Source organism: Rhincodon typus, unplaced genomic scaffold, assembly GCF_021869965.1.
Source record: "Rhincodon typus isolate 14 unplaced genomic scaffold, sRhiTyp1.1 hic_rhity00001210, whole genome shotgun sequence".
Classification (NCBI taxonomy): Eukaryota; Metazoa; Chordata; class Chondrichthyes; order Orectolobiformes; family Rhincodontidae; genus Rhincodon; species Rhincodon typus.
In genome coordinates this window covers 1516-29308 of record NW_025966848.1, presented here as the reverse complement: position 1 = coordinate 29308, position 27793 = coordinate 1516, and the positions used below count along the sequence as shown (strand labels likewise).

The following is a 27793-nucleotide window of genomic DNA, read 5'->3' as shown; positions in this document are numbered from 1 at the left end:
AATCAATAATAACCCTAGTCACATCAACATACCACCAACAGTATCAATCCTCATTATCCTAAACCAGAACTGCAAACATCAGTTCAGTCTGTGTTTGCTACTACACTCACCATATCCGGTGTTGTGCCAATTTTCTTGGCCAGCTCGCTGCGTTCCATGGTGCTGAGGTACAAAAACTTATTGAGCAGCTCCCCGTCCAGAATGTTCCGCACTGCATTTTGCAGAGCTCGTCGATCACAGCGCAACATCCTGCAGTACCAAAGTGGAAGGGGCAAAATATAATCACGTGTAGTACTGTGGATAGCATTCTCAAAATCAAACATCATGCGTTCAAGTCTCATTCCAGAAACTTGTGCACATAAACTAGGTGGGCACTTCAGATCCATACTCCCTGTTCCAAGGCAGGTTTAAACCTCTGGATGGTTTATCCAGGTCATTACATAGCCCACCACCGCAAACAGAAAACAGTTGGAGCTGCCTATTCTTTCATTCTGGCAAGCAATTTTACCCATCAACAAGTGGCTTGCTTGACCATTACAGTTGCCAGTTCAGAGCTAATTTAATGATTGTGGGTCTGGAGTCACATGTAGGTGACGGCAGACCAGGTAAGGACAGAACACGCCTGCCCTACAGGATATTAGTGATTTAGTGGAATTTTTAAAAATAATAAATCACTGAAAATTTCAGTGATTACCTTTTACTAATTAGCTTTCGATTCCCGATTTTATAATTGAATTTAGATTCCTCCATATGATGCAGCAGGATTTGAATCTGTGTCTCCAGGGCATTGACCTGGATTCTGGATTATTAGACCTAAAATGCAACTAGAAGTTAAAAGTGATTGCACTTCAGAAGTACTTTGATAGGTTCCAAAGATGTGAAAGGCTGTATAGAAATGCAGATTCTTTCTGCATTTCCTTTACCTTTTGTAACATGCCATTATCTCTTGATGTTCTAATAGCTTACCACGAAGAACTGTTTGGATGATGTCAGGGAGCTAATTTGAACTCAATATCAAAGCTTCACATTTTAATTCGACAATGTTGGATACTGTACAGGTTCCACAAGGTTCCATAGTGTGTGTTTAGGAAGGATGAACAAAGCAGCATGGTGACTCAGTGGTTAGCGCTGCTGCCTCAGTGCCAGGGACTCAGGTTCAATTCCAGCCTTGGGTGACTGTCCGTGTGGAGTTTGCACATTCTCCCCATGTCCGCGTGGGTTTCCTCCAGGTGCTCTGGTTTCCTCCCACAGCCCAAAGATGTGCAGGTTAGGTGGATTAGCTGTGGGAAATACAGGGTTACAGGGATAGGGTACAGGGGTGAGTCTGGGTGTGATGCTCTTTGCAGAGTCCGTGTGGACTTGTTGGGCCGAATGACCTGTTTCCACACTGTAGGGATTCTATGATTCTAGCTCAACAAATAGATATGTTTTGAATCCGATTCAGAGTGGTCATAAGGCTGATTGAGGCAATGGGGATATGGGGCAGGGTATCAACAGCACACATGGAAGCTAGTCTCATACCTGCAGTTAATATCCACCAAGAAACAGTACACACAGGAGGTGTAGATGGGTTGAAGGATAGACTTCCGAAGATGGCTGATAAAAGGAAATGAGCGACCTACTATGGGTGAATGTAGACAACTTTATATTGATCTGTACTATCCAGTTATTGATTCATGCTAAGGTTGGCAAAATAGCTCAGTACAGAAGTCAGAATTTGCACTCCTGGATAAGACAGAAGCCAACAGAATTATGTTTTTAAAAAGATTTGCTGTTCCATAACACTGATAATTTCAGGCATCTCAAAGCCATCTACAGCCAATAAAACACTCAAAAGTGTGATTGCCGTTAACAACTAATGAAACGTAGCATTAATTTGTGCACAGCAAACTCCTACAGCAACAATGTAACAATAACCCAATCATTTTTAAAGTGAGGCTAAGACATAGTCGGTCAGGACAGTTATTAGTGGTTGGGATTCCAGAGGGGAATGCAAGCAAGCAGGAGATATCAAGTTAATAAAATTTTTTTAAAAAACCAAAATATTTGTTGAAGAACTATAGCTGGTTTGGAGTCAACATGTCTGTGTTTCAGTTGCTAATCTTTATTAAAGTGTGATGTTTATGACCATATAAAAATTAACAAAAACCAACCACTTCAGTGTGAATGGAACGTACATGGTGGAATATCACCATCTACCGGTGAAGTTCAGAATCAATAGGTTCACTTCTCATAATTTTTCAGAAGTTACTGAAAACTCACTGGGATTGGCGTATAGATGCCAATGGATATACTACCACAATAAAGGTGGAAATGTGTAACTTATTGTACTTTGGCATTAATAAAATCAACAAATTAATTATATTGTTTTCAAATTGATGTAGTTTCATTTTCTTGCATGATCTAAAGTTTATAATTCTGATTCATATCAAGGATAAAACTCAGATAGTAGGAACTGCCGATGCTGGAGTCTGAGATAACAAGGTGTAGAGCTGGATGAACACAGCAGGCCAGGCAGCATCAGAGGAGCAGGAAAGCTGACATTTCTGGTTTGGACCCTTCTTCAGAAATGGGGGAGGGGAAGGGGACTCTGAAATAAATAGAGAAAGGGGGAGGCGGTGATGGAAGATGGATAAAGGGGCAGATAGGTGGACAGAAGACGGACAGGTCAAGGAGGTGGGGATGGAGCCAGTAAAGGTGAGTGTAGGTACAGAGTTGGTCAGTTGGGAGGGAGGGGCGGGTAGATGGACAGGTTAAGGAGGCGGGGATGAGACTCGTAGGTAGGAAGTGGGGGTGGGGGTTGGTCAGTGAGGTGGGAGGAGTGGATAGGTGGGAGGAAAGATGGACAGGTCAAGAAGGCGGGGATGAGTTGAGCTGATCTTGGGATGAGGTCAGGGGTGGGGAGATTTTGAAGCTTGTGAAGTCCACATCGAGACCATTGGGCTGCTGGGTTCCCAAGCGAAATAGGAGGTGCTGTTCCTCCAGCCTTCGGGTGGTATCGTTGTGGCACTGGAGGAGGCCCAGGATGGACGTGTCGTCCAAGGATTGGGAGGGGGAGTTAAAGTGGTTCACAACCGGGAGGTGCAGTCGTTTGTCACGAACTGAGCGTAGGTGTTCCACAAAGTCTCCGCTTGGTTTCCCCGATGTAGAGGAGGCCACATCGGGAACAGCGGATACAATACACCAAATTAGCAGGTGAACATCTGTTTAATGTGGAAGGTTTTCTTAGGGCCTGGGATGGGGATGAGGGGGGAGGTGTAGCACTTCCTGCGGATAAAACTCAATCTGGGAGTGTTCAGGCGGCTTTGTCTCTAACTCCATGCTGTACCCATCTTGAGCATATTTGGCACATACAGGGAATTCTGCTGTGATAGATAGATGCATTCCTGTGAAACAACGCGTTATAGAAAATTGCGCTATAGAAATAATGGGGCCTATGGGAAAAGGGGGGATTAGGGTTAGACCAACAATAAAAAAAACACTCAATCACTCAAAAGCATATCACAAAGGATAGTACAGTTTGAACAAATGTTTAATTCACGTAATAATGAAATAACAGTAAATTTAGCACTTTATCTTGACAAATGTCAAGATGACTTGATGGGGTAGGAGGTTCTGAGGTAGCTCTGTTGTTAATGCTGGGGCTGAGGGTTGTCATCATCGTTACCATCATCACCTCCTTCAGGTGCAGTTTTGTTTGCAGGGTTGGGGCGAAAAATAGTTAATACAGAAGTGGATAGCTGCGGTTCATCGTCTTCTGACTGTTTCTTGGGGGATTTATTTAAAAAGACATCCAGTTTTTGCTACTTTGCCCTTTTTCTTTATTCATGAAGAAGCAGAGGGTGCCAAAGAAGATCTTATTCCACAAACTGCTACCCTGCTGCATTCTGCATTGTAATCATTGTCCTCTAATCATTGCAACCTCTTCTCAATTTCAGTCAGGATAGAAGACAAAACAGAAGTAGAAATCTCTCACGGTGCTGCATCCTGGACTACTACTTCATCTCCAGCTCCCACTGTCCCCTCAGTGACAAGTTCTTGTAGATCAGCTCTAGACAGGTCTTCACAGTGGGACTCCAGCAGCTCTTCAACATCCTGACTCTCCACTTCTTCAAATCCAATTTGCTTTGCAAGAGCAATACAATGTTCCTTGATTCTTGGAAGGTCCTCTGACATATCAAAACTTTAAATCTTGAAGAAAATCTGGGAGAAGCTTTCGCCAAACTGCATGCAAGCAGTCCTTACCAACATCACCTCAGGCCTCCATGATAATGTCAATTGCATTCTTGATGTTAAAGCTCTTCCAAAATTGAAGAACACTGACCTTATCCCCCTCAGTGGCTGCAATATGCCTCTTAAATGTGCGCCTTAAATAATAAGCTTTAAAAGTTGCTATTGCATCCTGGTCCATGGGTTCAAGGGCTGAGGTTGTGTTTGGGAGTAGAAATAGCTGTTTGATGTTTTCAGAAAGCTCACCAATGGTGGGAAGATAGCTTGGCACATTATCCAGGATAAGGAGAATCTTGAAATCCACTGTTTTTCCCTACAAGACTTTATAAAAGCATCTTCAAAACATCAACAATAAGGTCAGAAAAAATTTGCCCAGTCATCCAATCTCTTTTGCTTGACCTGAAGTGGACGCCTAGTGTAGACTCAAGGTAACCTTTCCAAGGCTCACGGGTTGGCAGAGTAGTACACTACCACAGGCTTAAGCTTTAAGTCTCCACTGGCATTGGCATCCAGCAGCACAGTCATACGATGCTTTGCCACCTTAAAGCCTGGAGTGTGCGCTTCATCCATAGAAATGTAGGTTCTTGATGGCATTTGCTTCCAGTATAAATCTGTCTCATCCAAATTGAAAAATTGATCTAAGCTGTAGCCTTCTTTGTCAATTAATTTTTTTGTAACTATATGGGAGGAAATGCCACTGCATGCTCCTCCATCTGCGCTGGCAGCTTCACCACATAACTTTACATTATGAAAAGCATAGCGGTTCTTAAAACCAGCAAACCAGCCTCAGCTAGCACTAAGGGCAGGCACATCTGCAGGTTTTTCAGATTGTTTTGTTAAATCTTCATAAATTCATAAGGCTTTCTCTCTTATAGTGAGGAGGGTCCCAGATTGCTTTTTCGTTTGCTCTTCCATCCACAGACTCAGAAGCCACTCCATCTCAAGATCCTTTGGACGTGACATCAGAGATTTGCTAGCACTCAGACTCGTTCCAGCAATACAACTTGCTTTAATCTTTTCTGCATTGTCTCTAATGGTGTAAGGTAGACACCTTCATTCCTGTTGCATGAGCAATATCACATGTTCTCTCATTATGCTCAAAACGCTTTACAAGCTTCTCTTCCAGCACTATGGCCTTCTTTTATGTACACCATCTGCAATTTTATCACCAGGATGCTTCTTGTTATCATTCTTGCCACTTTGTCCTCGCATTTTGTGGGTAACACGGCAGAATTGTACAGTACCTCGCAGAGCGCGAGGATCTTTGATGCCAGCACGGGGACTCTTTCAGCGCATGCTCAGGACAAAGCCCACAAACTGATCATGTGATGTTGACGTTGGAATTGCTTAACAGCTGGCACAAAGTTTGCGTTTTGCATATACCATTCCCCGATTCGCAATCACATTATAGCCAATTAGCATTTCCAGAACACGCGTTATACAGGGGGTTCTCCTGTACATAATTTATAAAAGTAGTCCATTCTCTGACACCAATACCTCTTCCATAAAGAAACATTAGAAATAACCTTGTACAAAAACAATAGCAGGCCTGAACTTTACAACCTTTCTCTCAGTTTTGATTTTTGAGAAGTCTGATTAGGTTTTAGAGGCTTTCAGATTGAATCTTGACAAGTCAGCTTTTACAGAGAAGCAGCAACTGTTCTGGCCAGCAAGACAAGATTTGAGATAATTTAGATGAAAATTTAAGGAACTGTTTATTTTTGAAGATGACGACAATTTGAAGATTAATTATGTAAAGCAATACTAAGGTATGAGGAGCTAAAGCAGTGTTTGCCAATTTTTTTCTTGTTATGACCCCTCCGTAGGAACTGAGAAAGCAGGATACAGCTGACCTAATGGTTAAAGTTCTAACAGTTATGGCTGCCTCACAGATCAACACCAAACATCAGCTCACAACCCCATTTGGGGAAGATCTGGGCTAAAAGTTACATTCTTCCTACCTGAATGCTTTGGGGTTAAGGCCCGCATGGTGAGGAATCATCGTGATGAGCGCATTCTGTAACATCAGAAGGCGCCGGTATGTCTTTTCCTGCATTGGTAATAGAAGTCCCATCCCACCATCCAGTGTTGCTGTGAGACAAATTGAAAATAATTAAATAATTTTTAAAATGAACATAGATTTAATCAGTTAAGTTCACTAATGACACAAAAATTGGTGGTGTGCTCAGCAGCAAGGAGGAAAACCTTAGACCAGACAATATAAACGAGATGAAATAAGTGGTCAATGGAATATAATCCTGAAAAGTGAAAGGTGATGTATTCTGAGAAGGCTAACAAGGCAAGGGAGTACACTAAGTGAATGGTAAGACCCTAGGAAGTACACAGGATCAGAGGGAGCTTCGTGTGCGTGTCCACTGATCCTTGCACGCAACAGGACGGGCAGATAAGATGATCAAGAGGACGTATGGGGGATACTTGTATTTAATGCCTTAACTAATAAAGGCAAGGGCAGGGAGGTTCAGATGGAGCTGTATAAGACATTAGTGAGGCCACAGCTGGAGTACTCTCTCCCTTTCTAGTTACCACACATAGGAAGGATAATGACAGCACTAGAGAGGATGCAGTGGAGATTCACCACATTATTGCCTGGACTGGTGCAATTCAGCTATGAAGAGTGACTAGAGGGGCTGGCGTTATTTTCCTTAGAGCAGACGGTCTGAGGAGGGGTTAAAATTGAATCAGAGATAGTAGGAACTGCAGATGCTGGAGAATCCGAGACAACAAGGTGCAGGGCTGGATGAACACAGCAGGCCAAGCAGCATCCGATTGAGATGTACAAAATTATAACAGGCATCAAAAGGATAGATAGGAGGAAACATTTCTCCTTAGTACAGGGTCAATCCTTTACAAGATAAAGGGCAGGAGGTTGATTTAAGCATTTTTCAGCCAAGGTGGTGAGTATCTGGAGCCAACTGCTGGAAAAGGTGGCACAGGTGGGAACTGTCACAGTATTTAAGAAGCTTTTAGATGAACATTTGAAGCACCATAGAATACAGGTCTATGGGGTAAGTACTGGAAATGGGACTACAGTAGATGGGTGCATTCGCAACCATTGAATTCTACAGAATTCAGAGTGTGGAAACAGGCCATTCAGCCCATCAAGTCCACACCGACCATCCAAAGAGCATCCGACCCAGACCCAGCCCCCTACCCTTTCCCTGTAACCCTACATTTCCCACGACTAACACACCTAACCTACACATCCCTGAACGCTATGGGGAATTCAGCATGACCAATCCACCTAGCCTGCACATGTTTAGACTGTAGGAGAAAATGGAGCACCCGGAGGAAACCCACACAGACACAGGGAGAACGTTGCCAGAGGGTGGAATTAAACCCAGGTCTCTGGTGCTATGAGGCAACAGTGCTAACCACGGAGCCATCATGCCACTCTTGCAGATAAGGCGGGCCAAAGGGCCTCTTCCCATGCTTTAGAACTAAGACTCCAAACATTGCTGACAGAAACACAATCTATACAGAGAAATAAGGATCCAAACCAATCACTGTTCTTAGGAAATCAATCAACAGTTAAATGTATCCAGCACAAATCCAATGTATAACGATATTCACCAAACCAGGTAATATGTTTGTTCTCCCAAGCCAGGTTTTTCTTATTTGAGCCATCCATAATTCCACGACATGGTGTCCGCCAGAATGCATTCACATGTGCAGCCACATTAAAGTCTGCTCTCCGCAGTAATCGTGTCCCCCCATAGCTCTCCCTTGCTGAAAGAGAATAACCACAGATTTGTGTTCTGCTGAAAAGACATTTTTCCAAAGCTTTTCATCTTGTACTCACGAGAACATTTTTGCAAGAAAATCAACATTAATAACACATGAGGAAAGTACTGATTTGTTTCCAAGTGGACTCTGAATGGTAGAACATAGAACATTACAGCGCAGTACAGGCCCTTCGGCCCTCGATGTTGCGCCGACCTGTGAAACCAATCTGAAGCCCATCTAACCTAAACTATTCCATTATCATCCATGGAGAATGCACCAGTTAATGATTGACAGTTACTGATCAAGGTTTGTTTAAATTTTAAACCAGGCAGGTTGACTCTGATTGATGAAGGTATTGCCCAAACAAATGATCCAGCAAATGGGCATCACCTGTACTAAGATAACAAGGTGTAGAGCTGGATGAACACAGCAGGCCAGGCAGCATCAGAGGAGCAGGAAAGCTCACGTTTCGGGTCTGGACCCTTCTTCAGAAGGGCCTGCTGTGTTCATCCATCTCTACACCTTGTTATCTCAGACTCCAACATTGACAGCTCCTACTACCACCTGTACTGTTGAGTTGAAACAGGGTCAATGTGTGTAAGGGTTCTTTCTGACTCCAAAGGGTAGGGCCCTGTGTATTCATATGTGTAGCTTCCAGTGGATGCATGACAAAACGTTTGATAAAAGACTACCCTGTCTTGTTGGCTTTGCTCTCAGTAAAGCAGACTCAATTCTCCATTTTACATCCATCATCTACACCCATTTTAGATCTCAATCACTCCTTCACCACCATAAGTACCACCATTGTCTTTTGCTCTGGGCAGCCTCATCACCTGTTCCACTCACTCCTCTTCTCCCTCTGTCATTAAGAGGCACCATTGTCCAACTCCTTTCAGTTCCATAGATGAGTCATCGGATTTGAAAAATTAACTGTGTTCCTCTTCTCATAACGGTTGACAGACTTGCCGAGTTTCTCTAGCACTTTCTGGTTTGATTTCAGACTTCTAACGTCCATGGTGTTTTGCTTTTACTTAGAAGAGTGCATGACTAACAAGACAGTATGGATAAATGGGTCCTCTTCAGATTGGCTGGATGGGACATGGGGGTCCTGCAGGTGGTCTGTTGGACCTTCAATGTTTTATCATTTATATTAATGTAAGATGAGGGGATCAAAGTCACAGTGGCTAAATTTGCAGAAGACACAAAGGTAATTAGGAAAGTATATTGTCAAGATGTCATAACCCACCTATAAATCTGTCTGCATCCTTGTTATGCACATGGACAAATGTCTGGCAGATGGAGTACGATGTGACAAAATGAGAAGTTGTTCAATTTGGTAGGAAGAACAGAAGTGTAATGCTTAATGGAGAATGACCTGCAGAATTCCAAAGTGCACAGGGATCCAGGCGTTCTTCTGCATGAATGACATGGGAGGTGATGCCCTAGTGGTATTATTACTGGAATGTTAATCCAAGGATCCAGGTTCAAATTCCACCACAGATGGTAGAATTTGAATTCAATAAAACTCTGGAATTAAAAGTCTAATGATAACCATGAATCCATTGTTGATTGTTGGAAAAACTCATCTGGTTCACTAAGGTCCTTCAGGGTTGAAACTGCCATTCTTACCAAGTGTGCTGTACGTGTGACTCCAGACCTACAGCAATGTGGGGTTGATTCTTAACTGCCCTCTGGACAATTAGCTTGCCTTCTCTCCATGGATGCTGCCTGACCTACTGTGATCTCCAGCACTTTTTGTTTTCAGTTCAGATTCCAGTATCTGCAGTAATTTGCTCTATCTTCCATTAGTTAGCGAGACCTCTATCCATGCTAATATACTTCCTCCAACGCAATGGACTCTTAAGTAGCCTAATGTACGGTACCTTATCAAACACCTTATAAAAATTCAACTATCTTACATCCACTGTTTCCCCTATATCTATCTATCTTGTTACCTCCTCAAATAATTCTAGCAAATCTGTCAGGCATGATTTCCCCTTCATGAAGCCATGCTGACTCTGCTTGATTATATTATGTATTTCTAAATGCTCTATTACACCCTCCGTAATAGACTCTAACGTGGGCAGCACGGTGGTTCAGTGGTTAGCACTGCTGCCTCACAACGCCAGGGACCCGGGTTCGATTCCACCCTCGAGTGACGGTCTGTGTGGAGTTTACACATTCTCCTCGTGTCTATGAGGGTTTCCTCTGGTTTCCTCCCACAGTCCAAAGATGCGCAGGCTAGGTGAATTGGCCGTGCTAAACTGCCTTTAGTGTTCAGGGATGTGTAGATTAGGGGATGGGTCTGGGTGGGATGCTCCTAGGGTCGGTGTGGACTTGTTGGGCCAAAGGGCCTGTTTCCACACTGTAGGGATTTAATGAAAAAACATTTTCTCAATAACGCATATGAATATATGAATCTTACAGGCCTGGAGTTATCAGTTTTCTGTCTCCTTCTCCTTTATTTTAAAGGTTTTAAAATAAAATAAAAATTGGCAATTTTCTAATCCTCTGGGAATTTTCCAGAATCTAAGGATTCTTGGAAGATTACTAATGCTGCATCCACTATCTCTGTAGCTACATCCTTTAATATCCTAGGATGCTTCCCAAAGATTCAGGAGACTTATCGGTCTTTAGCTTCATTAATTTCCCTAGTACTTTTTCTCTGTTAATAGCTAATTTGTTTCCTCTCCTCCTTTTGCCCTTTAGGCATTTAGTCATATTACTGTTTTCTACTGTGAGGAGTAAGGCAATGTATTATAGAGAATCCCTGCAGGGCAGACTGAGGCAATTCGGATCATCAAAACTGCACTGACACTCCAAAGCACATCCTACCCTATCCCTGCAAGCCCACATTTACCACAGTTAACCCACCTAGTATGCACATCCCTGAACAGGACAATTTAGCGTGGCCAATCCACCCAACTTGCACATCTTTGAACTGTGGGAAGAAGCAGGAACATCAGGCAGAAACTCAAGCAAATAAAGGGAGAATGAGTGAACTCCACACCAACATGTATCCAAGACTGGAATCGAATCTGGGCCCCTGGATTTGTGAAGCAGCAGTGATAACCATTGTGCCACCCTAATTATTCAAATCTTCTGCTATTTCTTGACTCCCCAACATTATTTCCCAAGCTCCATTCTCTAAAGGAGCCTGTGCTCACTTTGAAGAGATATGCTGGGAGGTTACAAACCCTCAGATTGTCAAATAAAAAAATACTTCCACTAACATTACATTCTCCTCAACCAAAATTGTCCCATAGCGCTTTACTGCCATTGAGTAGCGGTACATTCTGATATGTGGTCACCATTCTATATGATCTGTGCACTGCTGGAGAGAGTTTTTTTTACATGAGAAGGTGACCAAACAGGTGGATGAGGGTAAAGCGGTTGATGTGGTGTATTTGGATTTCAGTAAAGCGTTTGATAAGGTTCCCCATGGTAGGCTATTGCAGAAAATACGGAGGCATGGGATTGAGGGTGATTTAGTGTTTGGATCAGAAATTGGCTAGCTGTAAGAAGACAGAGAGTGGTGGTTGATGGGAAATGTTCATCCTGGAGTTCAGTTACTAGCGGTGTACCTCAAGGATCTGTTTTGGGGCCACTGCTGTTTGTCATTTTTATAAATGACCTGGATGAGGGCGTAGAAGGATGGGTTAGTAAATTTGCGGATGACACCAAAGTCAGTGGAGTTGTGGATAGTGCGGAAGGATGTTGCAGGTTACAGAGGGACATAGATAAGCTGCAGAGCTGGGCTGAGAGGTGGCAAATGGAGTTTAATGCGGAAAAGTGTGAGGTGATTCACTTTGGAAGGAGTAACAGGAATACAGAGTACTGGACTAATGGTAAGATTCTTGGTAGTGTGGATGAGCAGAAAGATCTCGGTGTCCATGTGCATAGATCACTGAAAGTTGCCACCCAGGTTGATAGCGTTGTTAAGAAGGCGTACAGTATGTTAGGTTTTATTGGTAGAGGGATGGAGTTTCGGAGCCATGAGGTCATGTTGCAGCTGTACAAAACTCTGGTGCGGCCGCACTTGGAGTATTGCATACAGTTCTGGTCACCGCATTATAGGAAGGATGTGGAAGCATTGGAAAGGGTGCAGAGGAGATTTACCAGGATGTTGCCTGGTATGGAGGGAAGGTCTTATGAGGAAAGGCTGAGGGTCTTGAGGCTGTTTTCGTTAGAGAGAAGAAGGTTAAGAGGTGACTTGATAGAGACATACAAGATGATCAGAGGATTAGATAGGGTGGACAGTGGGAGCCTTTTTCCTCGGACAGTGATGGCTAGCACGAGGGGACATAGCTTTAAATTGAGGGGTGATAGATATAAGACAGATGTCAGAGGTAGGTTCTTTACTCAGAGAGTAGTAAGGGCGTGGAATGCCCTGCCTGCAAAAATAGTAGACTCGCCCACTTTAAGGGCATTTAAATGGTCATTGGATAAACATATGGATGATAATGGAATAGTTTAGGTTAGATGGGCTTCAGATTGGTTTCACAGGTCGGCGCAACATCGAGGACCGAAGGGCCTGTACTGCGCTGTAATGTTCTATGTTCTATGTTCTATATACTAACTCATTAGGTCAGAGTTTAATTAAAGAGCCGGATAAAAATTCTGAACTTTAACCTAATTAAATACATCCTTTATGGGAAACCCGGAGATTAAGGAGAAAGGGCTAAGTCCAAAGTAGAGAAGGCGGTGCATAACACAGAGGAAACAATGCAATTCGCAACTTGTATTAAAATTATTTTCGGAAGGTCATAATTCACAACTAGCCAATGATATCGGAATGAGAACAGAGAAAAAGAGAAACTATAGAAACAGCAAGGCAATGCTGAATGTTCACCACCACACAGCAAGGAATAAGAAATAACTCATACCTTCTGGCTGATACATATACACTAGGAGATTCTTTTCACGATCAGACACTGAAATCAAAGAAAAAAAATAGATGGTCAGTTCCACTTAAAGAGAGAGCTGCAAATATACCCAAGTACTTAAAACCTGCATTGCTACTTATACTGAAAAGCTCTGATAAAGAGTTATCTGGACTTGAAACATTAGCTTGCTTTCTCTCCATCAATGCTGCCTGACCCATGTGATTTCCCACAATTTTTTTGTTTTCTCTACACTGAAGACTTGTCAGGCTAGTCCAGTGTTTTCACAAGTTTTTGAATTCACTGATGGGGTGTCATTAACTGGCCAGCATTTATTGCCCATCCCAAGTTGTCCTTCTGAAGATGGCTGTGAGCTGCCTTCTTGAACTGCTACAGTCCATGTGCTTTAAGTGGACCCACAATGCCATTAGGAAGGGAGTTTAAGGTTCGTGATCCAACAACACTGAAGGGATGATGAACTGAAGGAAGGTGAGTGGCTCAGAGGAAAATCTGCAGATGGTCATGTTCCCACTTATCTGCTGCCTTTGTCCTTTGTAATGCAAGTGCTTGTGGTTTGGAAGGCAAAGTCTAAGGAGCTTTGATGACTTTCTGTAGTAAATCTTGTAGATAGAACATTCTGCTGCCAACAAGTGGTGGAGGGAGTGGATTCCAGTGGATGTAGCACCAATTTGTGGGCTGCTTTGTCCTGCTTGGTGTCAAGTTTTTTGAGTGTTGTTGGAGCTGCATCCATCCAGGCAAGTGGGAAGGATTCCATCACACTCCTGACTTGTGCCTTGTCAACAGTGAACAGGCTCTGGGGTGTCAGGAGATGAATTACTTGCTCATGATTCCTAGCATTTGGATGGTTCTTGTGGCCACTGTATTTATATAGCAAGTCCAGTTCAGTTTCTGGTCGATTGTAACCCCCAGGATGTTGATAGTGGGGAATTTGGTGCTGGTAACTTCCAACCAGAAGCACAAGGACAACAGATACATGGGAACACCATTCCCCGCAAGTTCCCCTTCAAGCCCCACATCATCCTGACTTGTGGAAACCACCACTCTGTTCTCTAGACAACATGTCTGTCTCTGGCTTGCTGCAGTGTTCCAGCGAAGTTCAACGCAAGCTGGAAGAACAACACTTCATTTTCTGCTCAGGGACCCTGCTGCCCTCCGGACTCAATATCGAGTAATTTTAGGGCCTAAACTGTCCTATGTCCTAGTCCCCTATCCCACACACCAGGCCTTGTTATCACATAGTGGATACTATGTAATGGCAGGCTGTTAGTCAACATAGAACAGTACAGCACAGTACAGGCCCTTTGGCCCACGATGTTGTGCCGACCTATTATCCTACTAAAGTCAATCTACACTGCATACCCTACATTTTACTATCCCCCATGTGCCTATCCAAGAGTCGTTTAAAAGTCTCTGAAGTATCTGACTCCACTACCACTGCCGGCAGCGCATTCCACACGCCCACCAATTTGTGTGAAGAACCTACCTCTGACATCTCCCCTATACCTTCCTCCAATCACCTTAAAATTATGCCCCCTCGTAATAGTCATTTCCACCCTGGGAAAAAGTGTCTGGCTGTCCACTCTATCTATGCCTCTCATCATCTTGTAAACCTCTATCAAGTCACCTCCCACCCTTCTTCACTCCAATGAAAAAGCCCTAGCTCCCTCAACCTTTCCTCATAAGACCTGCCCTCTGGTCCAGGCAGCATCCTGGTAAATCTCCTCTGCACCCTCTCTAAAGCTTCCACATCTTTCCTGTCACCAGCAGTTCCCATTAACAGCTATTCACCCTCCTAGTTATCAACTCCTTTGTCTATCCAACTGCTTTTCTCTCTCTTTGGGCTCTGTCCTTCATCCTGTCGTTTACTCCCTACCCCACTCCACTCCCTATTTTCTGCATATAAACTGACGATTTCCCAGCTACCATCAGTTCTGAGGAAGGGTCACTGGACCCAAAAAGTTAACTGTGACTTTTTCTTCACAGATGCTGCCAGACCTGCCGAGCTTTTCCAGCAACTTCTGTTTTTGATCCTGACTTGTGGATTCTGGGTAATCCAAGATGGAGGATGGGAGAAAATTGTGGCTGTAACAGCTGCTCCTTTCATTGAGGTATTTTCAGTGTTAGAGCGGATTTTCTCAAATTCTTGGGGCACTAGTTACTGTTTTGTAAGCTGTTGCATTGTTTTTGAACTTTGTGGAAGAGCTCAAAACAATGGCATTTTAAAAATGGAGGAAAAGAGAGGGAGCAGGTACCACATGGGAGGTGAAAAAGGAGGAAGTGAACCTGCACAGTTGCCTGACCAGGCAGTAAACTTTCACAACTGACTGCCTCTGCTGTTAGTTTCAAATATCTCTGGACATGGGGGCTGTTCTAAGCAAAATACACAAATATGAAATCCACAGCTGAGCTGGGAGAAACCTGTGTGCAGAGCTCACACTAGGGGAACACCTATGTGGTTCTCTTTTTTAAAAAGTCTAACCTTACTTTTTGTAAATCTACAACAGTGAGTTGAGTGGGGTTTTTTGATTATATACTTTATTGGGATCTGTCTCTTGATTAAACTTTATAAAGAATATAAAACATAGGTACCAAGTAACCCTTCAGCAGTAATATTGTGCTATTTTCTGGGTCTGTAGATTAAGTAGAGTCATGTGCTCTTCCCGTTGAATGTGGGAGTTTAGGGAGAGTTTCCATGTTACTGATGATTGTGTCTGCAGGAAATGTGTTTGCTTGCGAATCTTATTGGATTGCATGGATAGGTTGGAGCGGCAGTTAGAGGCAATGAGAAATTTTTAGGAGCTGGGGTGTGTAATGGATGGCAGTTTCAGGAAGGAAGAAAAACCGCAGATACAGTCAGGTAGATGGGTTACTTCTAGGAAAGGTAGGAGAGGTAGGCAGGTAGTGCAGGAGCCTCCTGTGGCTATTCCCATCTCAAACATGTATTCTGTTTTGGAAAATGTAGGCAGTGATGCACTCTCAGGGGAATGTAGTGCTGACAGCCAGGTTTCTGGTACCGAGACTAGCTCTAATGTAACAAGAGGTATGCCAGGTTCCGCAATCAACTGTGATAGGAGACTCTCTACTCAGAAGCACAGACAGACATTTCTGCAGCTGGCAATGAGACATCAGAATGGTGTGTTGCCTCCCTGGTGCCAGGGTCACAGATGTCTCGGAGAGGGTGCAGGACATTCTTAAAGGGGAGAGGGACTAGCAGTAGGTCATTGTACATGTTGGAAATAAAGACATAGGAAGAGGAAACGACAAGGTTCTGATGGGAGAATATAGGAAATTAGGCAGGAGGTCCTCGAGGGTAGTAATATCTGGATTACTGGTGCCATGTGCTAGTGAGTACGAACAGGAGGATACAGCAGATGAATGCGTGGCTGAGGAGCTGGTGCAGGGGAGAAGGATTCACATTTTTGGACCATTGGAATCGTTTCTGGGGTAGATGTGACCTGTATAAGAAGGATGGGTTGCACCTGAATTGAAAGGGGGCTAATATACTGACAGGGAGATTTGCTAGAGCTTCTCGGGAGGACGTAAATCAGTAAGGGTTGGGGGATGGGGGAGTCCTTGCGAGAAAAGAGATCAGTCTGAGACTGGTACAGTTGGGAAAAGGAGGAAGTCAAAATAGGCAGGGCAGGCAGGGACAAAACAGAGAACAAGGAAGGATTTATTTATTTCAATGCAAGAGGCCTGACAGGTAAGACAGATGAACCCAGGACACGGTTAGGAACATGGGACTGGGGTATCATAGCAATTACATGGCTCAGGGATGGAGAGAATTGGCAGTTATTTGGATGGAACTGAGAAATAAGAAAGGGATGATCACCTTTACTGGGATTGTACTTCTTCAGAAGGGTCCAGACCCAAAACATCAGCCTTCCTGCTCCTCTGATGCTGCTTAGCCTGCTGTGTTCATCTAGCTCTACACCTTGTTATCTCAGATTCTCCAGCATCGGCAGTTCCTACCATCTTTGAATAAGCAGGAGCTATTTTTTCTGAAGTGTCAGAGGCTGAGGAGTGACTTTATAGAGGTTTAGAATTCATGAGGGGCATGGATAGGGTGAAATGCCAAGGTCTTTCCCTCAGGGTAGGGGAGTCCAAAACTAGAGGACATAGGTTTAAGGTGAGAGAGGAAATATTTAAAAGGAACCCAAGGGGCAACTTTTTCACCCAGAGGGTGGTGTGTATGGAATGAGCTGCCAGAGGAAGTGAGGTGGGTTGGTACAATTACAACATTTAAAAGGCATCTGAATGGGATGGGTTTAGAGGGATATGGGCCAAATGGTGGCAAATGGGACTAGATTAACTTAGGATGTCTGGTATACATGGATGAGTTGGATCAAAGGGTATGTTTCCATGCTATACTGATCTTTGACTTGGAAATATATCACCCCTCCTTCAGTGTCATTGGGTCAAAATCCAAGAATTTCCTCCTAATTGCATTGTGGATCTAACTACAGCACATGGACTGCGGTGGTTGAAGAAGGCAGCTCACCACCACCTATCCATGGGCAACTGAAGATAGGCAATCAATGCTGGTCCAGCCAACAACGCCCACATCCCAGGAGTGAATAAAAACAAAAGCAGCAAACCTTTGCGCAATGATCTATAATAACAGGCCTGGACAGTAACTTACCAAGGAATCCCAACTGAGAGCTGTCCACCATAAATTCAATGCTGTACACTTCCAGAAGCTTGGGATCCTGGGGCACAATTGACATTAACAATTACAGGTGAGATTTGAAAATGGAACACTTACATACTACATCAATTCATCTGGAGACCATTCAAACTATTTTCCTTCTCACTTGAGCATGTCAACCTTTGCCCAGGCTACAATTCCACAATCATTAGGGACTCCTCTGCCATCTAATCAACTATGTAAAAGCCAAGTGCTGCAGAAACCTAGGTCTGGAACTATCAATGGAGAAAGAAACAAAGTTAATGTTGAGTCCAATGACTGTTCTTCAGAATTGTACTCAAAATGATAACTCTGTTTGCCTCCACAAATATTACCACACCTGCTGAGTTTCTCCAGCTGTTTCTGTTTTATTCCCTCGTGTCTCCAGCATCTACAAAGTATTGCTTTTTTTATTATAAAATACAGAGATCATCAGATTCTGTGCTCCTCAGGGTCTTTCAGCTACCCTGGCTGGATAGAAAAGGGCTTCATGAAACGTCACAAAGTTTGAACCATCTACTAGCATCACACATGAACAAAGGTCCCTTAGACAAGGTAGCAAAGCATGCCGACTGACTTACATCCCAAGGGCACTAAGCTATTCCCATTACTGGGGCTCAGTATGTGCTGCACACATACCCTGCTAACAAGGGACAGAGTCTTACTCTCCTCCTGGTAGCGGAGGATGGAGACACTTTTCATGATGTCTGCTGCCATGATGAAATTCTTCACACTGATCATCTGATGAATATAAAGCTGAGTGTCGATGAACGCCATTCCAGTCAGGTCATTGTCTTTCAGACTCCACAGGAAAATCTGCACAAGAGGAATTTTATCAATGGGACATTACTGAATAGAAGATCAAGAGGGAAAAATACTCAATTCCTTCCAATTCTTAAATTTTAAATGGTCTGCATCAGGAGCTGGTGAGTGCAAGAGTCTTAAGGGACGTTTTTTTAAAATTTTTTTTATCTGAAATCTAGTCTTTTTCCATTTAATTTAGTTGGTGAGCACAAGAGTCTTAAAAGGCTTTCTTTTTATCTAAATTCACACTTTTCTTTGGGGAAGTTGATGGTGTAGTTGTGATATTGTTAGACTAGTAATCCAGAACTCCAAGCTAATGTCTCTGTTGGTTAGAACATGGAGTATAGGAGTTCGGACAAAATGTTGCAGTTGTACAAATTGTTTGTAAGGCACACAGTTCTGGTTGCACTGCTACAGGAAGGATATTATTAAATTGGAAAGGGTGCAGAAAAGATTTACAAGGACCTTGCTGGGACTAGGGTGCCTGCATTATATGGAGCGGCTGAATAGGCTGGAACTTTTTTCCCTGAAACATAGGAGGTTGAGGGGTGACCTTAAAGAGGTTTATAAAATCATGACAGGCATGCATAAGGTGAATAGCTGAGGTCTTTTCACTAAGAAAAGAGAATTCAAGACTAAACAGCAAGGGACCTGAGGGATCATGTTTTCACACAGAGGGTGATGCATATATGGAATGAACTGCCAGAAGAAATGGTAGATGCAAGTACAGTTACAACATATAAAAGACATGTAGACCAGTACATGAATAGGAAAGGTTTGGAAAGATATGGGCAAACAGGCAAATGGGACTAGTTTAGATTGGGAAACCTGGTCAGCATGGACGTGTTGAACTGAAGGATCTGTTTCCAAACTGTATACTGTTTCCATACTAACTCCAATGTTCTCAGAACACAGGTTCAAATGCAACTATGGCGGATGGTGAAATTTAAATTCAATTTAGATTCAGAATAAAAAGCTCATATACAAAACACAGCTACCTCACTAAAGTCGTGCAGATTACTGCTAACCAGAAACTGAACTGGACTAACCATATAAATACATAGCTACGATAGGTCAGAGGATACTCCCCATTTGCCTGGACGAGTGTAGCTCCAACAACATTCAAGAAGCTAAACACCATCCAGGACATAGCAGTCTACTTGATTGACACTACATGGACAAATATTTAAGACTTTCAACCACAAGTGCTCAGTAGCAGCAGTGTGTTCCATCTACAAGATGCACTAAGGCACTAAGCACTAAGGAATTCACTAAGGCTAAACCTACTACTATCTAGAAGAATAAGGGCAGCAGATACATTGCGAGCACCACCAGCTGCACGTTCCCCTCCAAGCCACTCACCACCCTGGCCTGGAAATACATTGCCTTTCCTTCAGTGCTGATAGTCAAAAATCTTGAAGGCCTCTTATTTACAAGCTTGTTGGTCTACCTACACAAAATGGACAGCAGTGTTCAAGAAGGCAGTTCATCACCACCTTTTCAAAAGCAACTAGGAATGGGCTTCTAGCTATGCTAGAACTAGAGTTGTGAAAAATCAGCCCTCGGGAGAATTAAATTTGGTCTCCTCTCCTGCACTAAAAATCTCCATGCTTGCTGCATCAGCCGATTGAACACCCAGGTAAGTAACAAATTGATAATGGATAACATGTTTGAGACTTTTTTGGCAACTGAAATATTGAACATGCTGACATTGCACTGAGGGAGCAAGCCCAAGCTGTGTTTACCTTCTGTCCAATGGCTGAGACAAGGTAACCATTGCAGTTACACAGGGCAGTCACAGGGCCTTTCTGCTCCTTCTCATATAGCACTTTGAATTTGTTCTTGGTCAGAGGCTGGCCAGGCTCGGGCACAACCTCGATGACATCAAGTATCAGGATCTGTAGAGAAAGAAAGAACAAAAATAGTGAATAATTTTAATCTTGCTGTCGTGAGGGGCATGTTGCTGAAGCTTTTCATCTTACACTCATCAGGGCAAGCACGCGTCCCGATGACAAGACAAAAAGTTTTGGCAACAAAATCTCCCTCTTCAGCAGTGCTCAAGTTCTGTACCACCACTCGACTGTGAATACAGGCTGTTGATTGAAATCCAGTACACTGAAAGTACAAAGGCCTACTTCCTGCTCTTATTTTCTGTGTTCATAAGAAATCTACACGATATCTCACTCTGTTTTTCAATATCTGCAAATTCCAAAGTGTTAAACCGGAAAGTTAGTTTGAGCTACAGATCTGCTAGCCTGATTTCATTGTAGGGAAAATACTAGAATCCATTATAAAGGTTGAGATGACCAAACAATTAGAAAGTTACAGTCTAATTTGATTGAGTCACCGTGGATGTATAAAGAGGAAATCACAATTGTCAAACCTGTTTGCAGTTTTTGGGAATGTTACTAGCAGAGTCATTAAGGGAGAAGCAGTGGACGTCGTGTATTTGGATTTTCAGAAGGTTTTTTTTTGATAAAGTCCCACATATGAGATTGGCTAACAAAATTAAAACACAGAGTTGGGAGTTTGCACTATCATAGACTGAGGATTGGTTAACTGGTAAAAAGCAGACAGTAGGAATAAAAGTGTCACTCTCGGGTGGGTAGACTATGTACCAGTGGGATATCGCAGGATATGGCACTTGGGCCCCAACTGTTCACAACCCACATCAATGATTTGGATACGGGAGCCAAATGTAATGTTTACAAGTTTGCAAATGATACCAAAACTTCATGCAAATGAAAGTTGTGAGAAGAATACAGAGAAGCTTATAAGGGATTTAGATGGGCTGAATGGGTGGACAAGAACCTGCCAGATGGAATATAATGTGGTTAAGTATGAGGTTAATCACTTTGGTCAGAAGGAAAAAGGCACAGAGTTTTCCCTGAATGGTGAGAGATGTTCGAAAGGACCCAAGGTATCAAGTTCATCAGTCACTGAATATGTATGCAGCTGCAACAAGCAATTCAGAAGGCAAATGGTAATTTTACCACAAGACGATGAGAGTACAGAAGCAAGGAAGTCTCACTTCAATTGTGTAGGACATTGATAAGGCCATATCTAGAGTACTGTGCACCGTTCTGGTCCCCTTGCATAAGGAAGGACATATTTGCCATAGAGGGAATGCAACAGAAATTCACCAGACTGATCCTGGGGATAGATTTAGATAAGTGGGGCTGCCCCATGAGGAGAGATGGAAGATTTGAGGGCTGTATGCTCTAGTTCCTTGGTTATTCTGAGACACTGGGTTCTAGCCCCATAGCCAAGGAAATCATCCTTTCTTCATCTACACTGTCTATTCCATTAAAGATGTTTAAAGTTTCTATGAAATCACCCTTAATTCCTCTTCGTGGGATATCCAGGGAACAAGTCAGGTGAACCTTCGCTGCACTATTATGGTAATAATATTCTTCCTGAGGCAAGGAGACCACAATTCTTAAGAACTGAAACAAGACCTCTCCAATCCTGTACTCAAATCCTATTGCAATAAATACTAACATTCCATTAATCTTCCTCATAGCTTGCTGCACCTGCATGTTCACTTTCAGTGCCATATTGACAAGGACACTTAAGTCCCTTTGTACACCTTCGCTTTCCACCTTCTCACCTTTTAACGAATATTTTGACCTTCTTCAGTGTGTTACAGTTGTACTCATCCAGGTAAGTGGAGAATGTTCCATCATTCCCTGGTGTGTGCCTTGCAGAATCCCCAGCCTGTAGCCTGTTCTATGCGCAAGAACATCCCAGGAGACAAACAGCACCAAAGTACAAACTGGCACTATCTTAAGTTAGGAAAAGCTCTATCGCTGTGGAATCCCAAGTGTGTCAATATTTATGTAGAATGCCAGAGGTTAAAACCACTGCTGTACACAAATGTGCAGTCTCACAACTCAGAGCATTTTCATGTGATTTTTTTTTTAAAAAGTTTCTTCATCTGAACTATATACAACTGTGAAAGTGGTGCCACAGTCCAAAAATTTGCAAGGTAGATTGATTAGCCATGGTAAATGTGGGGTTACAGGTTTGGGTGAGGTTCTCGGTTTACGGGGTGTCAATGCAGAATCAATGGGCCAAATGGTGCACTGCAGGGATTCTATGATTCCATGTATAAAATTAGATAGTGTTGACAGCAAAATTCCCACTATTGTAAGTTTTGATACCAATGCAATGAGTTGTTACAAGTCATATGAATAGTGTCTATCTGACTCACCCGGCCCCTACATGTAACCTCCTCGCCCTGTGTTAGACACGTCCCCACAGCAATGTAACCTTTCAGTCCTGACACCGTCTCCTCGCTCCTGAGCGACACAGTTTTCATGCAGGTTACGTGTTCCCAGTCCTCCATGTCAATCCTACACAAATTTGAAAATTAGGTGTTAGAGGAACTGAGATGACGGGATGTACAAATGGGAAACTGGCAACTGTTCACTTGTTTGTCCAAACCTCTGCTGTCTATGTCTGAACTGACAACAGCTTCCATCCATCATCACTGAGCTCACTGACTTTCTTGTCCAGTAGTGTCTCAATGCGAGGACTTTAAACATTTTCTTTCAAAATTTCTCTGTTTCCTCATGCTTTCCCGAAACCAGTAACCATCTGTAACCCAACAACCTTCCAAGGTCTCTGTACTCTTTCAAGTCCGGACTCAAGTATTCCATAAGATCATAAGACAGGAGCAGAAATTAGGCCATTCGGCCCATCGAGTCTGCTTCACCATTCAGTCATGGCTGATAAGTTCCTCATCCTCATTCTCCTGCCTTCTCCCCGTAACCTTTGATCCCATTAACAATGAAGAGCCTATCTATCTCTGTCTTAAACATACTTGATGACCTGACCTCCACAGCCTTCCGTGGCACTGAATTCGATAGATTCACCACTCTCTGGCTGAAGAAGTTTCTCCTCATCTCCATTCTAAAGGGTCTTCTCTTTACTTTCCGCTGTGCCCTCGGGTACTAGTCTTTCCTGCTAATGGAAACATCTTCCCAACATCCACTCTATCCAGGCCTTTTAGTCTTCTGTAAGATTCAATTAGAACCCCCATTATCCTTCTAAACTCCATCCAGCATAGACCCAGAGTCCTCAAATGTTCCTCATATGTTTAAGCCTTTCATTCCTGGGATCATCCTCGTGAAACCTCCTCTGGACTCACTCCAGGGCCAGTACATCCTTCCTGAGGTATAGGGTCCAAAATTCATCACAATATTCTAAATGTGGCCTGACCAGAGCCTTATAAAGCCTCAGAAGTACATTGCTGGTTTTATATTCTAGCCCTCTCACAATAAGTGCCAACATTGTATTTGCCTTCCTAACTACCAACTTAACCTGCAAGACAACCTTAAGAGAATCATAGATTAAGACTCCTTAGTCCCTTTGCACTTCAGACTTCTGAATCTTCTCCCCATTTAGAAAATAGTCTATGCCTCTATTCTTCCTGCCAAAGTACATGATCTCACACTCTCCCACATTGTACTCCATCTGCCACTTCTTTGCCCACTCTCCTAACCTGTCTAAATCCTTCTGAAGCCTCCCCACCTCCTCTATACTACCTGTCCCTCCACCTATCTTTGTGTCATCTGCAAACTTAGCCAGAATGCCTTCAGTTCCTTCATCTAGATCATTTATTTACAAAGTGAAAAGTTGTGGCCCCAATACTGACGCTATTCCACTGTACCACCACTTGCCTTCTGTTCCTAGACACTATGCTGAAGTTGCAATACTCATTATGGCACAACTGTTTTCAAACTGCAACAGAAGTAGTGCCTTCTGCAGACCTTAAGGAGCTCGATTAGTTGCGGTGTGTGCCAATAGCCCACTCTCAAAGGATGCCCATCACCATAGCCTACTGCTCATTCCTTGCCTACTTTATATTAACAGCTCAGCTTTTCTACTCTGCGTACTTTCAAGCTCACTATTTGACAGAGCTGCCACTTAAGGTGCGTTGTTCAAATGAAGCTCAGTTTGAACAATATCAGACCCACAGCCTGTGATTTTGCATCCATTTAAATTAATGGAGCGAAAGCCGGGGCCTGCAAGTCCCACTAGTCCCCACCTCAATGAGAACACTCCAGAGAACATCCTTTCTTTATTTCAAGGAATTAAACATTAAAGTTAAAGGCTGAAACAAGAAAATTATCAAATTGTCAATGACGCAATTGTCAACAGCCCAACCAGAAAACATTAATTTGAGATTTTCAAAAAGCTTTTCCACTAACAGCCTGAAATAACCGAGTTTCTCGGGGGTTAAAGACCTGGCCATCCAATAGGTTCAAATGCTCACACTTACACCTTGCCTCTATGATTATCGAAGTCTTCTAACTTCTTGGAAAGGTTCAAAAGAAAGGGCACAAGAAGTGTTTCAGCTAAATTGGATCAGCATAAAAAACACTACTATCCTATCCAATGTCAATCAATGGTAGACAAACAGGAGTCTGGAAAAACAGCATCTGAAGGAAAGGAGCAGTCAATGTTTTGTGTATTACCGTTCTTCAGGGCTGGATGTGGGGGTAGGCGGAAGAGGGAGGCGGAATGGTGGTGATAGGTGGACACCGGTAGTAGGTACGATCTGGTTGGTCAATGGGAGGGAGGAATCTGGTCGGTAGCTGGAAGGGAGGGTCAGTAGGTGGAATGGAAGAGAGGAGGTGGGGCTGGAAAGGAAAGCCGGGGAATGTGTGGGAAGGTTATTTGAAATTACAGAACTGAATGTTGAGTCCTCTGGGCTGTAGGGTGCCCAGACAGAAGATAAGGAGATGTTCCTCAAATTTGCATTCTGAATCACTGCGACACTGGAAGAGGCCGAGGATTGATTTTTTTTTGGGGGGTGGGGGAGGGTTGACATGGTGACAAGGCAGTTTAGGCTGTCTGTTACGGGCCAGGTGAGAATACTTGGCGAAACAGTCACCTCGTCTATGTTTGGTCTCACCAATGCAGAGAAAACCATATCGGGGGCACCAGAATCCAGTAGACTAGGGTGGAGATGCAGGTGAAGCTCTGTCTTACCTGGAAGGGCTGTTTAGGTTTTGTCTCCAACATCAATCAATGCCTGTTCTGGAGATGGTAACCCACCAAGCAACAAAAGCTTTCTGGAATGTTGTAACTCCTGAAACTATTCTCAGAAGTAAAACAGACAACCTTTGTCTATAACATGAGCTACAGTAACTGGAATAAACCCACAGGAACTATAAAGTCCTAAGCATATTAATGCAGCCACAGTAAAGGTACACACTGAAGGGGGCTTGAGCAGAGAAAGACAAGTGCATGCAAGACAGAACACAAAAGGGCAAGTCAGGGGTGATGTCGGCTAGAAAGCAAGGAGTCAGCAACGGAAACGAAGAAGCAAGAAAAAAGATGGACTGGGGTAAAAACATAGCTATTTAAGAATACAGTTGCACCTCATTAAAATGTTGTATCTTAGTTTGGGCAGTGAATTTCAATGGAAGTTTCTTTTACATACAAGCCTTGTTCTAGGTGGCTGTCACCTTAAGTATATCAGCCTTGATGTATGGCAACTGCACTCTATCGTATTAGCCCGTTGCCTGCCTGTTGAATCCTATTATATTTCAAATATAGGAAAGATTTAATCTGAAAATCAAGAATGAGAACAGATTAGATCTTCTATCATTTGATGTCACTCGCATCCTCGAGTGAAAACTACATCCACAAAACCAAGTCAAAGATACCTAGATCCACAATACTGTTAAACTACTGAACCTTAATGCTTAACTATGAATCAAACACTGAGTAGTGCGACACAAATTCATTCAAAGAATGGGCAGGAGACACCGAACAGTTCTGTACATGCCATTTTTGGAGAGGCATTTTCAGAGTGTTTTTTTCCTTTGGTACACTAATTAGCAAATATTACAGAGGCAGTTCAAACAAGCGATATTCATATTTCAGTGCTTTTGCTAATACTTGAAATCAGACAGTTGTTTTAGTTTACCTAGTATTGGGAATGGCTTCCCAGCTGACAGGCGAGATCAACTGGATGGAAAACTTCTCCAACATTGGGTAGATATACCTGTCATCTGCCAAAAGAACAAGGTATCACCGTCAAAGGATAAAGGCTTCAAGGGATAAACCTTCTACTAATAACAATGGGAAGCTGTTGCTCCCCTACCCATTAGCTCCAACTGAAGGATGGAGCCTCAGCCAATTCATCTAAACATATAATCTGACAGCTTTTCAGCACAACTCATGTCCATTTTTGCTACACTGCTGAAAGGTCTACTTGTGGTGAATCATCAGTTCATTTGACTGGACCATAACAACTGGGTTGTGATGCAGGGTGGCACAAACAGTGCAGGTTCAATTCTCATTGACCGAAGGCCCACCTTCTCAACCTTGCCCCTCACCTGAGGCATAGCAGCTGTCAAATTAAACTCACCACCACTCCTCTCTCTCTCTCTCTCTCTCTCTCTAATGAGCAGCACTATGCTCCTCTGGGGCTATGGCAACTTTTGCTTTATTTCAAAATGTCTACTTTATCAGCCTATTCTCTTAGCCATGCCACATTGTTATTCTGCACCTTCCCACCTCACCCCAAACATTCATTCAGTTCCATTTTAAAAGACCATTATGAATCTGTTACCGCCTGTATGTCCAGGCCAGACAATCCTTTGCATGACAAAAAATAGACTTAACATCTGCCTTTACTCTGTCGATAACTATCAATTCATGACAATGAGATCATTAGACCATTCCCATCTCTTCATGCCAATAAAAAACAATCAACTGAATCAATAAAGTAATGATCCAGCTGTGTTTTGCCCATGATGGCCAGTCAGGATTCACAACAAATTCAGCAAACATTTCTGCAGTTGCACAATGAAGTGACCTTAAAGGCTCAGGGGGAATTTGAGGAAAAAGTTTCACCGAGAGGGAGGTGGAAACCTGCAATGCACTGCCTGGGAGGGTAGTTGAGGTGGGAAACCTGGAAAGTAGGACTGATGTAGGTTTAGAGTAGTTTTGGTTAGTGCGGACACAATGGGTCGAATGGCCTCTTCTGTGCTGCATGATTTTATGATCCTTAAAATTGGCCACTATTCCTAATTGCTAAACTAACTGTTGTCACATAGCAGACAGAGTTATAGCCATAATTTGAATCCTGGCTCAATATGACGAGTGCAGGAAAAGCTGCAATAGATGTTTCTATCTTAGCAAGGAGAACACTACAATATTTCAACAGCACAACTATTGTAGAACCATTTTCCAGTAGCAGGCCAGGAGTGAGCAGATTAACTGGCAACAGCTAGCACCAAACATCATTCTTCCTCCAGGAAACAGATTCCCTGCACCGCTAAACTGAAGGAACTGGGCTTACTCACCACGATCAACACTCTCAAACTCTTTGTCTTCCCCTGTCATTTTTGGAATCCTATTACAAATCTCCGTCACACTTGTTGTCACTGCATACACCTGAAGA

At 43.1% G+C, this 27793-nt stretch overlaps 1 protein-coding gene across 1 annotated transcript; it reads right to left on the bottom strand.

Moving 5' to 3' along the window:
• LOC109924084 (cleavage and polyadenylation specificity factor subunit 1) lies at positions 1–27793 on the bottom strand. The gene is made up of 10 exons (XM_048592436.1): positions 27696–27793; positions 26312–26396; positions 22583–22724; positions 20115–20267; positions 18205–18381; positions 17521–17587; positions 12861–12908; positions 7822–7977; positions 6192–6321; positions 1–249 (listed from the first exon to the last, which is right to left on the bottom strand). The coding sequence occupies exons 1-10, from the start codon at positions 27733–27735 to the stop codon at positions 84–86; spliced, it is 1164 nt and encodes a 387-aa protein (XP_048448393.1). The 5' UTR covers positions 27736–27793; the 3' UTR covers positions 1–83.

Bases quoted from the DNA above. Each gene is read 5' to 3' on its own strand.
- LOC109924084 (XM_048592436.1), bottom strand. From the start codon at position 27,735: ATGACAGGGGAAGACAAAGAGTTTGAGAGTGTTGATCGTG. The intron at 20,268-22,582 runs GTGAGTCAGATA...CTTTCTCTACAG, and splicing joins AGGTTACATGTAGGGGCCGG to ATCCTGATACTTGATGTCAT. The intron at 17,588-18,204 runs GTATGTGTGCAG...ATTGTGCCCCAG, and splicing joins CTCTGTCCCTTGTTAGCAGG to GATCCCAAGCTTCTGGAAGT.